The 15,513-nt window shown below is 36.9% G+C and overlaps 4 protein-coding genes across 4 annotated transcripts; all 4 read right to left on the reverse strand.

Moving 5' to 3' along the window:
* Positions 1–465: 465 nt before the first annotated feature.
* On the reverse strand, positions 466–5,528 carry LOC124381820 (trichohyalin-like). The gene is made up of 2 exons (XM_046843693.1): positions 3,961–5,528; positions 466–3,383 (listed from the first exon to the last, which is right to left on the reverse strand). Exons 1-2 carry the CDS (start codon positions 4,762–4,764, stop codon positions 1,656–1,658), a joined length of 2,532 nt encoding a protein of 843 aa, XP_046699649.1. The 5' UTR covers positions 4,765–5,528; the 3' UTR covers positions 466–1,655.
* LOC124381821 (intracellular protein transport protein USO1-like) lies at positions 5,519–12,115 on the reverse strand. Its single transcript, XM_046843694.1, has 2 exons — positions 11,603–12,115; positions 5,519–6,727 (listed from the first exon to the last, which is right to left on the reverse strand). Exons 1-2 carry the CDS (start codon positions 11,738–11,740, stop codon positions 5,519–5,521), a joined length of 1,347 nt encoding a protein of 448 aa, XP_046699650.1. The 5' UTR covers positions 11,741–12,115.
* LOC124382176 (CAP-Gly domain-containing linker protein 1-like) lies at positions 8,126–9,500 on the reverse strand. Its single transcript, XM_046844322.1, has one exon. The coding sequence runs from the start codon at positions 8,948–8,950 to the stop codon at positions 8,243–8,245; it is 708 nt and encodes a 235-aa protein (XP_046700278.1). The 5' UTR covers positions 8,951–9,500; the 3' UTR covers positions 8,126–8,242.
* Positions 12,116–13,034: 919 nt separating the features above from the next.
* LOC124382175 (interaptin-like) lies at positions 13,035–14,521 on the reverse strand. Its single transcript, XM_046844321.1, has 2 exons — positions 14,135–14,521; positions 13,035–14,031 (listed from the first exon to the last, which is right to left on the reverse strand). Exons 1-2 carry the CDS (start codon positions 14,499–14,501, stop codon positions 13,406–13,408), a joined length of 993 nt encoding a protein of 330 aa, XP_046700277.1. The 5' UTR covers positions 14,502–14,521; the 3' UTR covers positions 13,035–13,405.
* Between the last annotated feature and the right edge of the window lie 992 nt (positions 14,522–15,513).

The raw sequence follows: 15,513 nt of genomic DNA on the forward strand, positions 1-15,513 counted from the left end.
AAGGATCATACAATAGTTATACACTAGTTATGTAGTTATACACTACAAAAATGTTCGCAACACATCTACATTTCTCGATTTTAAAATACTGAAGGTATAGATACTGGACATCCCATAGGCATATAGGTTTGTGTCTCAGTCCTACCTCTAGGTTACAGCCACAATCTGTAGGTCTTTTTTTATTGTTTCTTTTGAGAGGTTTTGGGGACATTGGAATTTTCTGGAATGTTTATTTCATCTCACACGACTGATCCGAGGCTGAATTGCCGTACGTTGCTGCCATCTTGTGTTTAGGATCTACTTTAAGCGCTCGAGTGGCAGCACAGTGTCAGGAACCGTGAAAAAAGCAATGGCATCATAACAAAAACAAATATTCCTTGACTTAGACGGTAAGTAATTTTGTATATAATATAACTACATATACTATATCTTGATTTATGAGCATAAACAACAAAGAGCCATTGGTTGATTAAAAATGAAACATTTATTGCAATATATGTAGTTGCATACTTAAATTCTATGTTGCTATTTGGTGAACTAATGAATCTTACAGAGCTCCCTGTAGTTATGGTAATGCGACATCATCCATATTCTACCGAAACCATGACTTTAAAGATGGCCTGCTTTTTGGGGGGGGAATTGGTGGTCTAGTGGTTAGGATGCGGCGCTCTCAATGCTGCGGCCTGGGTTCGATCCCCGGTCAGGGAACCAACCCCGGCCAGTCTGAGTGCCGGTCCCAAGCCCGGATAAATGGGGAGGGTTACGTGCCAAATCAAACCTGTGGATGATCCGCTGTGGCGAACCCTGATGGGAGAAGCCAAAAGAAAATTTGTGATTCAGATGCTTTCAGGTCTTTCCCTCATTACCAGCCAATGACAGTATGGACCAGCGAAAACTATTGCAGTCCTCCAAAGACCATGCAGCCAACACCTTTCCCAAACTACTGGCTGTGTAACATCCTCAAAACACTCGCTCTCTGAGCATGCAAGGTTGATTTTGACGTTTGTCCAATGAAAATTTGAAGGAGAAAGAAAGACCTTCTGAAAGACCTTCTGGATTTTCTACATTAGTTGGAAGAATGTGTCTCCTTTTAACAGCAGTTTAATCGTGTGATTTTTCAAGGGGTGTGTCATATGTCATAATATATAATGATATATAGGATTTGTGTATTTAATCTTCAACCTTTTTTACACAGGGGGCACTTACAAAGGTTTCGAATTATTCCATTGTTGTGTTATAGAAATACATGAATTCATCATCTAGAAACAAAACGCAGTGATTGAAGACAAGACGAATGTCCCAAACATGCTTTTTAGGAAAATGCCTAAGAATAGAAACATGCATGTAGAAAGTGAACATGAAACAAAAATTTATAATTTCACTAGTGAAAGTAACAATGGGATGACAAATCCAATATTATGAATATAATTATAAATGAATTATGATAAAAAATATTACTAATGACAATGAACAAGATGTTTCACGTTTAGTAAAAAAAATATGTTGTATACTAAGATTTTTATTTTATTTTATTATTATTAGTGATATTTTTTCTGTAGCAAATACCAGAACAGGTTCAAACTACATGTAAATTCAACCTGATAATTAGTTTAATTTTGTTTGGCATTAATTTGGCATCAAGTTTCTAAAATGCTTCATTCCTCTTGCTTGGTTTTATTCGGACAGCGGCAGCAACGTTCCCTGACCCACTGCAGTAGCCGGCGTCTTTGTGATACATTTGTAGTTTGTGTTTCCATTGGAGCCTCATTTTCCAGTCTCTCATTTCCATCATCCATCACCACATGGAGAGAAGTGCTTGCACGCTCCAGTGGTCTTTCTGTCCGAATTTCCTCCACCTGCATATCAGACGTTACGGAATCTTCTCTCTTCTGTCTCATCTCGCCTTCTAGTCTCTCTTTCGTCACTGTTTGTACGGCTTTGTCCGTCACGTTTTTGACTCTGTCCTTAATTGCGACGGTTTTAGTGATGAGCTGCTCCATCCTTTGCATGTATCCAGCGTTTGTATCCTCACTCTTGCTGTTCAATTGGTTTATCTCCATCAGCATACACTCTTTTAACAAAATTATTTGCTTTTCCATCTCCATGATTTTCCGCCTCTCCGGACCCCTTTCGTGATGAGCCAAAGTTCGCAGCTCCACCTCGATCTGCTCTTTCTGCACTCCAACTCTCTTTACTTCGTTCTTTTGAATTTCTTGTAATCTTCTCTCAAGTTCTTCTTCCATGTTCTTTATTGTTATACTCATTTCTTTTATTAGGTTTTCGTCCCTCTGCGTGACTGCTGCCGTTTTCTTGATGACTTTGACGTCGCTAATGTTCTCCGTCATGGATTCTGCATCGTTCATTTGTTTTTCTAGTTTACACTGGATGCATTTGTCGTGTGACATCCCTTTTGTGCTTTCTTGTATGTTCTCGCGTCGTTTTTGGTTTTCTTCTATTTGCTTCAATTCTTGTCTTCTGCTTCGACAAATTTGTGTTAAACAGGATGCTTCATCTCTTAGTCCAGATATTTCACTTTGTAGTGTCCTGGCAGCTTCTTGATACATGTCTTGCTCTATTTCTAGAGCTCCTTTGAGAAAACTTTCATCCATGACCTCCATATAGGTTTGGGTTGCAGCATCTATTTTGATTGTTACTGCCATATGATCTGCTCCTGCAAAATCAACTATGTCACTTTCTGTTTGACTTTTCTCAACGATCACGTCTTCAGTTTTCATCTCGTCCTCGTTCTTTCTTTGTTCGAATGTAGTTCTTAGAACAGTCTTTTTTGGCTTGACCTCAGTTTTAAGCATGGTGTCCATACACTTTAGCTCTACCAAGTCATCATCAAGTAGTTCCTTGATATCTGCTAACTCTAGTTCGTTTTTTCTCCATTCACTCGTTCCTAAATCTCTTTGGGCATCAATTCGCTCAAACAGTTTTTCTTTTTCTGCTGTTTTCTTTTCTGTCCGTTTTTCCGATTGTTTTGTCTTGGATTCTAGATCATCCACATCAAGATCAAACTGAATATTTTTCTTTATCATGTCCTGTTCGCATTTTTGTATCTCAGTGTTAATTGTCTCCAGTTCTTTCTTTTTTCTCTGTACTTCTTCATCAATATTCTTCAGCCCCTGTAGCTCTTGCTGTCTCTTCTCAAGCCAAGACCTTTCCGCAAGAACTCGATCTTCTAGTTCTTTCCGCTCTTGTTCCATTTTTTCCTGTTTGATTTTTAGTTCATGTTTTTTGAGTGTATTTTTGCACTTTTCGTTTTCTAGAGTTTCCCTCTGTACTGCTATGTCGGTCTTCAGCTGCTCAAGAACTTCCTGTCGTTTTGTAATCCTATCTTTGTCATGCGCTCCTCTTCCCTTTGTTCGGTGATAAGCTTTTCAAATTCTTGCTTAAGTGTTTCAGTCTTTGCTTTGCTTCTCTCCAGTACGTTCTTCTCTTCTTGAAGCAACTGGAGACTGGCTTGAATTTTTTGCCTCTTTTGTTCGAGCTCGGCTTCCATAGCTTGTGTCTTTACCTCACGTCTTTGCATCTCCTCGACATTCATTTGAAAGTTCTCCTTCTCCTTTTTAAGTAAAACAGCCATTTCCTTCATGCTGAGCTTCTCTACACGTGTCTCCTCCATGCAGTTTTCTATATTTGCCATATTTCTTTGAATTTCTGCTTTTATTAGCTCTAAATTATCGGTCTCCTTTTTAATATTTTGTCTGTCCACTTGAATTCTCCGTTCTTCTGAATCCAAATGTGATTTTCTTTGCTCAAGTTCATCCATTAACCTTGTGAGTGTTTGTCTCTCTCTTTCAATTTCCTCCTTCTCTTTTTGTAACTCACTCAGGAAAGTATCCCGTTCACCTTTTTCCGTATGCTCGATTGCAAATCTCGTCGTTTCATGCTTCATCTCTTTTTTGGTGGCTTCCAAATTGTCCAACTCATTCTGCCGCTGTTGTATGTCAGTACGTGTTGTCTCAAGCTGAGCTTTTCAGTTTCCAGAGTGTTCTTCATTGTCTCGGCTTCAAGTCTCAGCTTCAGTAGTTCTGCCTCCCAACACTCAAGTCTGTTCCTCTCCATACTCAACTCATCTTTCTCACGATTTATTTCTTTGGCCAGCATTGCCAAGTCAGCTTTCATCTTTCCTAAATTCTCCTTTTCTCTTCGAATGTCGTCCTCCCTGATCTCGAATTCTCTTTGTTGCTTTTTTAAGGCGTTATCTAGGTCGTCTCTTTGCTTCTGTATTTCCACTTTCATTTGATCCATTTCATTTTTCTCTGTTGAAAGATCTTCAGTGGTCACCTTCATCCTCTCCTTTTCTTTCTGCTGTTCCAATATGACCATTTCTAGCATCTCCCTCTCTTTATTAGTGTTTTCCACCAGTTTCTCTACATCATCCATCTTTTTTTGTAGTGCAGACTCAACCTGTTTAAGATCGTTCTCCTTAATTCTTGTCTGCTCTTTTTTAATTTCGATTGTTCTTTTTTCACTGTTTAACTGCATTCGAATTGAGTCAATGATCTCCATCTCTTTGGCCATATTTTCTTTTGTATGTTCGATATCGTTCTTCTCTTTCAGTACGCAATTCCTCAAATCTTCAAGCTCATCTCTCTCGGCATTAAGAGCTTTCAAAAGGTCATCTGCGTATTGTTTTTCTTTTTGTAATTCGCTCCATTTTTGTTCAAATATACTTTTTTCCACACTCAAATTTCTATTTTCTTGAGCAATTTTCTCAGTCTGAGTCATTAGTTTATTCTTCAGTTCCTCGAGCATATCCTGCTCTTTTTGTCTTCCAGTGCTTCCGTTCCTTCCATTTTCTTTTGCAAGTCTTGTAGTTTTACTTCCAAATCTCTTTTCTGTCTTTCAAACAACTGGTTATTATATTCTAGTTCTTGTTTCTGTGTCTTTAAATTGTCATTCATGAGTTCCAGGTTATGGGTCATTCTTTGAGCTTCTTCAAGAAGGATCTCATTGATTAGCTTTTCATCCTGAAGTTTCTTTATCATGTCTTTTGCCCTTTTGTTGTCCTCCTTTGAGTCTTCTAAAATATTGCCCATATGCTCTATTTGTTGTTGTGCTTCACATTTTGCCAGTACAAACTCGTCCCTTTGTTTCTCAGTCAGCGCTTTCAGGTTTCCGATTTCTTTATCTTTTTCTTGAAGTTTAATCTTGATCTGCTCCACTTGCTTTTTCTCTTTTCTTAACGATTCCACTAGCAGGTTTATTTGATGATTTTCATGTCTTGATTGCCCAATGGTCCGCTCTGGTTGTTTAATTCTCAAGACAGCCTCTTCTAATATTTCAACTTTTGGTTGGGGAACATCTCTCCAACGTTCCTCAATCTCCATAGTAATCATGTACAGTTCATATCTTTTTGCTTAATCTCATCCAAAATCGTGTCCAGTTTTGCCTGTTGTTTTTGAATCAGCAGTTCCATTTCCTCTGCCTTCTCCCGTCTTGTCATCGCCTCCTCCTCCTCGCCAGGTCTGATTTTTTCTTTGTTAATTCAAATTCTGTCTTCTCGTTGTCAATACTTTGTTTCCATTACAGATGCTTCTTCATCCAGTGCCGTTTTATATCGCTGTAGTTCAGTTTTGTCTTGCTGTAGCACCATTTGCATGTTTGGCAGTTTCGCTTTTGTCATTTCACACTTCGTCTGCTCCGTTTCGAGTGTTTCAGCTTGGATATCGGTTTCATTTCTTGCGAGTTCTTTTGCAGAAGCAGGTTTAGATTTTTCTTCTGTAGAAACTGCTAGTACAATGTCTGCCAGTAGAGTGTCATATTCACTTGTCTGTGTCTGATTGTCTACTTTGTTCCCGTTTTGTCTGATTTGAATAGGCATATCAGTGCCAACAAAAATAGTTTCCACTAGAACTTTTTGTCTTTGAATTTTAGATTCGATTTCATCCAATTCGGCATGTTTGCTGCGTAGCAATTCAGCTTCGATGTCCAAATCATTTTTCACCCTAATTATTTCTGCATTTAACTGCTCAAGATTTTGCCTTTGAAACAGTACATTTCCAGTCATATTCCTCTTTTCTTCCCTTAACTTATTTATTGTTTGTTGTAGCTCTTTTGCATTTTCAATTAACTCCCTTTGTTTCAAGTCCTTCGATTCAGCCTTTGTTGTTTTGACGTCTGCTTCAGCATCTTGCTCGGTCATCAACAACTGCTCCATATCCGGTTGGATTCTGGTATCTTGTGTCTCACGGACGTTCAATGCTGATACGAATAAGGGTGTTGTATCTACATCATCAAGAAGCGTCTGACTTAATCCGAGTTCAACTGTCTGTGTATATTTTCTAGTCTGAAATTCAGGTTCTACTTTTTCCTTTTGTACAACAAGCAAAACTGCAGCAAGTTCTTCGCTTTGCTTTTGCACTTGTTTTTCTTGAAAAACAATCAGTTTTTTCCTTAACTCAAATTCCTCTTTTTCTTTCTCAAGTTTAATCTGGTTTTCCTCCATTTTTTTCCTCATGGCTTTCAGAGTGTCCAGAGCATTTTCTAGTTCTTCTTGTTGTTTTAGTAGCTCACTTGTCAAAAAAGAAAGGCGCTCTCTCTCTTTCTGATTCATCTCACTGATTTCTATTGGTTGTACTTGCACTTGAAGTTCTAAATTCAGCTTTTCCAAACTTGCTCTATCCTTTGTAATTTTGATCAAATTCTCCTCCAACATTTTCTTTTGGTCATCCATTTCCATCTCCCTTTCATTAAGTAGCAGATTGTCTTTTAACATGTTGTTTATGATTTCCTCTGTTTGATCTCTTTCTGTTTGGATCTCTTCTTGAAGATTGTCAGGATTGTCAAGGACCTCATCATTTTGTTGGTTTGTTTCTTCAACAATCATTCTACATTGTTCTTTTTCACTGTTTAACTGCATTCGAATTGAGTCAATGATCTCCATCTCTTTGGCCATATTTTCTTTTGTATGTTCGATATCGTTCTTCTCTTCTTGAAGCAACTGGAGACTGGCTTGAATTTTTGCCTCTTTTGTTCGAGCTCGGCTTCCATAGCTTGTGTCTTTACCTCACGTCTTTGCATCTCCTCGACATTCATTTGAAAGTTCTCCTTCTCCTTTTAAGTAAAACAGCCATTTCCTTCATGCTGAGCTTCTCTACACGTGTCTCCTCCATGCAGTTTTCTATATTTGCCATATTTCTTTGAATTTCTGCTTTTATTAGCTCTAAATTATCGGTCTCCTTTTTAATATTTTGTCTGTCCACTTGAATTCTCCGTTCTTCTGAATCCAAATGTGATTTTCTTTGCTCAAGTTCATCCATTAACCTTGTGAGTGTTTGTCTCTCTCTTTCAATTTCCTCCTTCTCTTTTTGTAACTCACTCAGGAAAGTATCCCGTTCACCTTTTTCCGTATGCTCGATTGCAAATCTCGTCGTTTCATGCTTCATCTCTTTTTTGGTGGCTTCCAAATTGTCCAACTCATTCTGCCGCTGTTGTATGTCAGTACGTGTTGTCTCAAGCTGAGCTTTTTCAGTTTCCAGAGTGTTCTTCATTGTCTCGGCTTCAAGTCTCAGCTTCAGTAGTTCTGCCTCCCAACACTCAAGTCTGTTCCTCTCCATACTCAACTCATCTTTCTCACGATTTATTTCTTTGGCCAGCATTGCCAAGTCAGCTTTCATCTTTCCTAAATTCTCCTTTTCTCTTCGAATGTCGTCCTCCCTGATCTCGAATTCTCTTTGTTGCTTTTTTAAGGCATTATCTAGGTCGTCTCTTTGCTTCTGTATTTCCACTTTCATTTGATCCATTTCATTTTTCTCTGTTGAAAGATCTTCAGTGGTCACCTTCATCCTCTCCTTTTCTTTCTGCTGTTCCAATATGACCATTTCTAGCATCTCCCTCTCTTTATTAGTGTTTTCCACCAGTTTCTCTACATCATCCATCTTTTTTTGTAGTGCAGACTCAACCTGTTTAAGATCGTTCTCCTTAATTCTTGTCTGCTCTTTTTTAATTTCGATTGTTCTTTTTTCACTGTTTAACTGCATTCGAATTGAGTCAATGATCTCCATCTCTTTGGCCATATTTTCTTTTGTATGTTCGATATCGTTCTTCTCTTTCAGTACGCAATTCCTCAAATCTTCAAGCTCATCTCTCGGCATTAAGAGCTTTCAAAGGTCATCTGCGTATTGTTTTCCTTTTTGTAATTCGCTCCATTTTTGTTCAAATATACTTTTTTCCACACTCAAATTTCTATTTTCTTGAGCAATTTTCTCAGTCTGAGTCATTAGTTTATTCTTCAGTTCCTCGAGCATATCCTGCTCTTTTTGTCTTCCAGTGCTTCCGTTCCTTCCATTTTCTTTTGCAAGTCTTGTAGTTTTACTTCCAAATCTCTTTTCTGTCTTTCAAACAACTGGTTATTATATTCTAGTTCTTGTTTCTGTGTCTTTAAATTGTCATTCATGAGTTCCAGGTTATGGGTCATTCTTTGAGCTTCTTCAAGAAGGATCTCATTGATTAGCTTTTCATCCTGAAGTTTCTTTATCATGTCTTTTGCCCTTTTGTTGTCCTCCTTTGAGTCTTCTAAAATATTGCCCATATGCTCTATTTGTTGTTGTGCTTCACATTTTGCCAGTACAAACTCGTCCCTTTGTTTCTCAGTCAGCGCTTTCAGGTTTCCGATTTCTTTATCTTTTTCTTGAAGTTTAATCTTGATCTGCTCCACTTGCTTTTTCTCTTTTCTTAACGATTCCACTAGCAGGTTTATTTGATGATTTTCATGTCTTGATTGCCCAATGGTCCGCTCTGGTTGTTTAATTCTCAAGACAGCCTCTTCTAATATTTCAACTTTTGGTTGGGGAACATCTCTCCAACGTTCCTCAATCTCCATAGTAATCATGTACAGTTCATATCTTTTTTGCTTAATCTCATCCAAAATCGTGTCCAGTTTTGCCTGTTGTTTTTGAATCAGCAGTTCCATTTCCTCTGCCTTCTCCCGTCTTGTCATCGCCTCCTCCTCCTCGCCAGGTCTGATTTTTTCTTTGTTAATTCAAATTCTGTCTTCTCGTTGTCAATACTTTGTTTCCGTACAGATGCTTCTTCATCCAGTGCCGTTTTATATCGCTGTAGTTCAGTTTTGTCTTGCTGTAGCACCATTTGCATGCTCGGCAGTTTCGCTTTTGTCATTTCACACTTCGTCTGCTCCGTTTCGAGTGTTTCAGCTTGGATATCGGTTTCATTTCTTGCGAGTTCTTTTGCAGAAGCAGGTTTAGATTTTTCTTCTGTAGAAACTGCTAGTACAATGTCTGCCAGTAGAGTGTCATATTCACTTGTCTGTGTCTGATTGTCTACTTTGTTCCCGTTTTGTCTGATTTGAATAGGCATATCAGTGCCAACAAAAATAGTTTCCACTAGAACTTTTTGTCTTTGAATTTTAGATTCGATTTCATCCAATTCGGCATGTTTGCTGCGTAGCAATTCAGCTTCGATGTCCAAATCATTTTTCACCCTAATTATTTCTGCATTTAACTGCTCAAGATTTTGCCTTTGAAACAGTACCTTTCAGTCATATTCCTCTTTTCTTTCTCAAGTTTAATCTGGTTTTCCTCCATTTTTTCCTCATGGCTTTCAGAGTGTCCAGAGCATTTTCTAGTTCTTCTTGTTGTTTTAGTAGCTCACTTGTCAAAAAAGAAAGGCGCTCTCTCTCTTTCTGATTCATCTCACTGATTTCTATTGGTTGTACTTGCACTTGAAGTTCTAAATTCAGCTTTTCCAAACTTGCTCTATCCTTTGTAATTTTGATCAAATTCTCCTCCAACATTTTCTTTTGGTCATCCATTTCCATCTCCCTTTCATTAAGTAGCAGATTGTCTTTTAACATGTTGTTTATGATTTCCTCTGTTTGATCTCTTTCTGTTTGGATCTCTTCTTGAAGATTGTCAGGATTGTCAAGGACCTCATCATTTTGTTGGGTGACTTTACTCATTTCTTTTTCCAATGTGTTTTGCTGTTCTTCCATTGCCAGTTTGTCTTCTTTTTCCAAATGACTTCTGATTTGCAATTCCAATTCCATCTCTCTTCCGCCCAAATCCATCCTACTCTTTTCAAGATCATTATTCTCTTGTTCGAGAACGGCTTTGTATGTCTCAATATCTTGCTTTTGATTTTCAATTTCAACAACCATCTTCTCCAAGGCAGATTTTTGTTGGTTTGTTTCTTCAACAATCATTCTACATTGTTTTCTTTCCTCTGCTAATCTTGTCTTAATTTCATCCAGATTTTCTTTTTCCATCATGGCTTTTTCCAAAGCATTCTTCATGTCCTGTATTTCGCTCTGCATAGATGCTATTGATTGTTCAAACTTGTTCCTCTCATTCTGTATCTCTTGCTTTTCCAAAGTGATGGCTGCTTGTTCCACATTCAGCTTCACCTGCATTTCTTCTAGTTCATTTTTAGATTGTTGTTTATAGAGTTTTCTCTTCAAAACTTGCCTCTGCAAGGTCATTTCTTTCCTCAACTGATCAAGTTCTTCTCTCTCTTTTTCATCTTTTCCTGACAGTTTTTCCATTTCTTGTATCTGCAGTTGCAATTCCATCTCTCTTCCCTCCAAATTCATCTTGTTCTTTTCGAGATCATTTTCTCTTTCTCGAGAATGGCTTTGGTTTCCTCAATATCTTGCCTCTGCAAATCAAGTTTCAAATTCATCTTTTCCAGACTTGTTCTTTCACTTTTATTTCTTTTGAACTGTCCTCCAGAAAATGCATTTTTCATACATTTCTATCTCCTTTTGGTCAAGGAGCAGTTTGTCTGTTTGTAGTTTGGTTTTATTTCCTCCATTTCATGCCTCTCTTTTAGTATCGGTTCTTTAAGATTGTCAAGTTCTTTCCAACTCTTCAGTAGTTTTCTCTCTCATTTTCAATTTCATCTATTTGTTGGTTGATTTTAATCCTTTCTTTTCCCAAGGTGTTTCGCTGTTCTTCCATTGCCAGTTTGTCACTTTCTTCTTTCTCTATTTGACATCTGATTTTCAATTGAAATTCCATCTCTTCCTTCCAAATCCAACTTTTTCTTTTCAAGTCATTTTCTCTTGGTCAAACTTGTTCTTTTCATTCTGTATCTCTTTCTTTTCAAAAGCGATGGCTTCTTGTTCCACATTCAGCTTCACCTGCATTTCTTCTAGTTCATTTTCAGATTGTTGTTTATAGACCTTTGCTCTTCAAGATCTTTTTCTGCAAGTTAATATCTTTCATTGACTGATCAAGTTCTTCTCTCTCTTTCTTCATCTTGTTCCTGGCAGTATTTCCCATTTCTTGTATCTGCAGTTGCAATTCCTTCTCTCTTTCCTCCAAATGCATCTTGTTAATTTCGAGATCATTTTCTCTTTCTCGAGAATGGCTTTGGTTTCCTCAATATCATGCTTCTGCAAATCAAGTTTTAAATTCATATCTTCCAGGCGTGTTCTATCGCTTTCTATTTCATTCAACGTTGACCCAAAATTAGGTTTTGTTGATTAATTACTGTTTCCTTTTGCTCAAGAAGCAGTTTGTCTTTTAACACATTGGTTTTCAATTCTTCTATTTCATTCAACGTTGACCCAAAATTTGGTTTTGTTCATTAATTTCTGTTTCTTTTGCTCAAGAAGCAGTTTGTCTTTTAACATGTTGTTTATGATTTCCTCTGTTTGATCTCTTTCTGTTTGGATCTCTTCTTGAAGATTGTCAGGATTGTCAAGGACCTCATCATTTTGTTGGGTGACTTTACTCATTTCTTTTTCCAATGTGTTTTGCTGTTCTTCCATTGCCAGTTTGTCACTTTTTCTTTTTCCAACTGACTTCTGATTTGCAGTTGCAATTCCATTTCTCTTTCCTCCAAATCCAACTTTTTCTTTTCAAGCTCATTTTCTCTTGTTCAAGAAGAGCTTTGTATGTCTCATTGACTTGCTTTTGCATTTCTATTTCAGCAGACATCTTCTTCAAGGCATTCTTCTGCTGGTTTGTTTCTTCAACAATCATTCTACATTGTTTTCTTTCCTCTGCTAATCTTGTCTTAATTTCATCCAGATTTTCTTTTTCCATCATGGCTTTTTCCAAAGCATTCTTCATGTCCTGTATTTCGCTCTGCATAGATGCTATTGATTGTTCAAACTTGTTCCTCTCATTCTGTATCTCTTGCTTTTCAAAACTGATGGCTTCTTGTTCCACATTCAGCTTTACCTGCATTTCTTCTAGTTCATTTTTAGATTGTTGTTTATAGAGTTTTCTCTTCAAAAACTTGCCTCTGCAAGGTCATTTCTTTCCTCAACTGATCAAGTTCTTCTCTCTCTTTTTTCATCTTTTCCCTGACAGTTTTTTCCATTTCTTGTATCTGCAGTTGCAATTCCATCTCTCTTCCTTCAAATTCATCTTGTTCTTTTCGAGATCATTTTCTCTTTCTCGAGAATGGCTTTGGTTTCCTCAATATCTTGCCTCTGCAAATCAAGTTTCAAATTCATCTTTTCCAGACTTGTTCTTTCACTTTTTATTTCGTTTAAACTGTCCTCCAGAAAATGCATTTTTTCATACATTTCTATCTCCTTTTGGTCAAGGAGCAGTTTGTCTGTTTGTAGTTTGGTTTTATTTCCTCCATTTCATGCCTCTCTTTTAGTATCGGTTCTTTAAGATTGTCAAGTTCTTTCCAACTCTTCAGTAGTTTTCTCTCTCATTTTCAATTTCATCTATTTGTTGGTTGATTTTAATCCTTTCTTTTCCCAAGGTGTTTCGCTGTTCTTCCATTGCCAGTTTGTCACTTTCTTCTTTCTCTATTTGACATCTGATTTTCAATTGAAATTCCATCTCTCTTCCTTCCAAATCCAACTTTTTCTTTTCCAAGTCATTTTTCTCTTGGTCAAACTTGTTCTTTTCATTCTGTATCTCTTTCTTTTCAAAAGCGATGGCTTCTTGTTCCACATTCAGCTTCACCTGCATTTCTTCTAGTTCATTTTTCAGATGGTTGTTTATAGACCTTTGCTCTTCAAGATCTTTTTTCTGCAAGTTAATATCTTTCATTGACTGATCAAGTTCTTCTCTCTCTTTCTTCATCTTGTTCCTGGCAGTATTTCCCATTTCTTGTATCTGCAGTTGCAATTCCTTCTCTCTTTCCTCCAAATGCATCTTGTTAATTTCGAGATCATTTTTCTCTTTCTCGAGAATGGCTTTGCTTTCCTCAATATCATGCTTCTGCAAATCAAGTTTTAAATTCATATCTTCCAGACGTGTTCTATCGCTTTCTATTTTATTCAAACGTTGACCCAAAATTAGGTTTTGTTGATTAATTACTGTTTCCTTTTGCTCAAGAAGCAGTTTGTCTTTTAACACATTGGTTTTCAATTCTTCTATTTTATTCTTCTCTCTTTCTATCTGTTCTTTAAGTTTGTCAAGTTCTTTCCAACTCTTCAGTAGCTTTTCTCTCTCATTTTCAATCTCATCTATTTGTTGGTTGATTTTACTCCTTTTTTTTCCCAATGTGTTTCGCTGTTCTTCCATTGCCAGTTTGTCACTTTTTCTTTTTCCAACTGACTTCTGATTTGCAGTTGCAATTCCATTTCTCTTTCCTCCAAATCCAACTTTTTCTTTTCAAGCTCATTTTTCTCTTGTTCAAGAAGAGCTTTGTATGTCTCATTGACTTGCTTTTGCATTTCTATTTCAGCAGACATCTTCTTCAAGGCATTCTTCTGCTGGTTTGTTTCTTCAACAATCATCCTACATTGTTCTTTTTCCTGTGCTAATCTTGTCTTAATTTCATCCAGATTTTCTTTTTCTATCATGGCTTTTTCTAAAGCATTCTTCATGTCCTGCATTTCGCTCTGCATGGATGCTTTTAATTGTTCAAACTTGTTCTTCTCATTCTGTATCTCTTGCTTTTCAAAACTGATGGCTTCTTGTTCCACATTCAGCTTTACCTGCATTTCTTCTAGTTCATTTTTCAGATTGTTGTTTATGGACATTTGTTCTTCAAGATCTTGCTTCTGCAAGATAATTTCTTTCATTGACTGATCAAGATCTTCTCTCTCTTTGTTCATCTTGTCCCTGACAATGTTTTCCATTTCTTGTATCTGCAGTTGCAATTCCATCTCTCTTCCTCCAAATTCATCTTGTTCTTTTCGAGATCATTTTCTCTTTCTCGAGAATGGCTTTGGTTTCCTCAATATCTTGCCTCTGCAAATCAAGTTTCAAATTCATCTTTTCCAGACTTGTTCTTTCACTTTTTATTTCTTTTGAACTGTCCTCCAGAAATTGCATTTTTTCATATATTTCTATCTCCTTTTGGTCAAGGAGCAGTTTCTCTGTTTGTAGTTTGGTTTTTATTTCCTCCATTTCATGCCTCTCTTTTAGTATTTGTTCTTTAAGAGTCTCAAGTTCTTTCCAACACTTCATTAGGTTTTCTCTCTCATATTCAACCTCTACTTTTTGTTGGTTTATTTTACTTATTTCTGTTTCCAATTCATTTCTCTGTTCTTCCATTGCCAGTTTATCACTTTTTTCTTTTTCCAACTGATTTCTGATTTGCAGTTGCAATTCCATTTCTCTTTCCTCCAAATCTAACTTTTCTTTTCAAGCTCATTTTCTCTTGGTCAAACTTGTTCTTTTCATTCTGTATCTCTTTCTTTTCAAAAGCGATGGCTTCTTGTTCCACATTCAGCTTCACCTGCATTTCTTCTAGTTCATTTTCAGATTGTTGTTTATAGACCTTTGCTCTTCAAGATCTTTTTCTGCAAGTTAATATCTTTCATTGACTGATCAAGTTCTTCTCTCTTTCTTCATCTTGTTCCTGGCAGTATTTCCCATTTCTTGTATCTGCAGTTGCAATTCCTTCTCTCTTCCTCCAAATTCATCTTGTTCTTTTCGAGATCATTTTCTCTTTCTCGAGAATGGCTTTGGTTTCCTCAATATCTTGCCTCTGCAAATCAAGTTTCAAATTCATCTTTTCCAGACTTGTTCTTTCACTTTTTATTTCTTTTGAACTGTCCTCCAGAAATTGCATTTTTCATATATTTCTATCTCCTTTTGGTCAAGGAGCAGTTTCTCTGTTTGTAGTTTGGTTTTATTTCCTCCATTTCATGCCTCTCTTTTAGTATTTGTTCTTTAAGAGTCTCAAGTTCTTTCCAACACTTCATTAGGTTTTCTCTCTCATATTCAACCTCTACTTTTGTTGGTTTATTTTACTTATTTCTGTTTCCAATTCATTTCTCTGTTCTTCCATTGCCAGTTTATCACTTTTTTCTTTTTCCAACTGATTTCTGATTTGCAGTTGCAATTCCATTTCTCTTTCCTCCAAATCTAACTTTTTCTTTTCAAGCTCATTTTTCTCTTGTTCAAACTTGTTCTTTTCATTCTGTATCTCTTTCTTTTCAAAAGCGATGGCTTCTTGTTCCACATTCAGCTTCACCTGCATTTCTTCTAGTTCATTTTTCAGATTGTTGTTTATAGACCTTTGCTCTTCAAGGTCTTTTTTCTGCAAGTTAATATCTTTCATTGACTGATCAAGTTCTTCTCTCTCTTTCTTCATCTTGTTCCTGACAGTATTTCCCATTTC

The sequence above is a fragment of the Silurus meridionalis genome, chromosome 29 (assembly GCF_014805685.1).
Source record: "Silurus meridionalis isolate SWU-2019-XX chromosome 29, ASM1480568v1, whole genome shotgun sequence".
Classification (NCBI taxonomy): Eukaryota; Metazoa; Chordata; class Actinopteri; order Siluriformes; family Siluridae; genus Silurus; species Silurus meridionalis.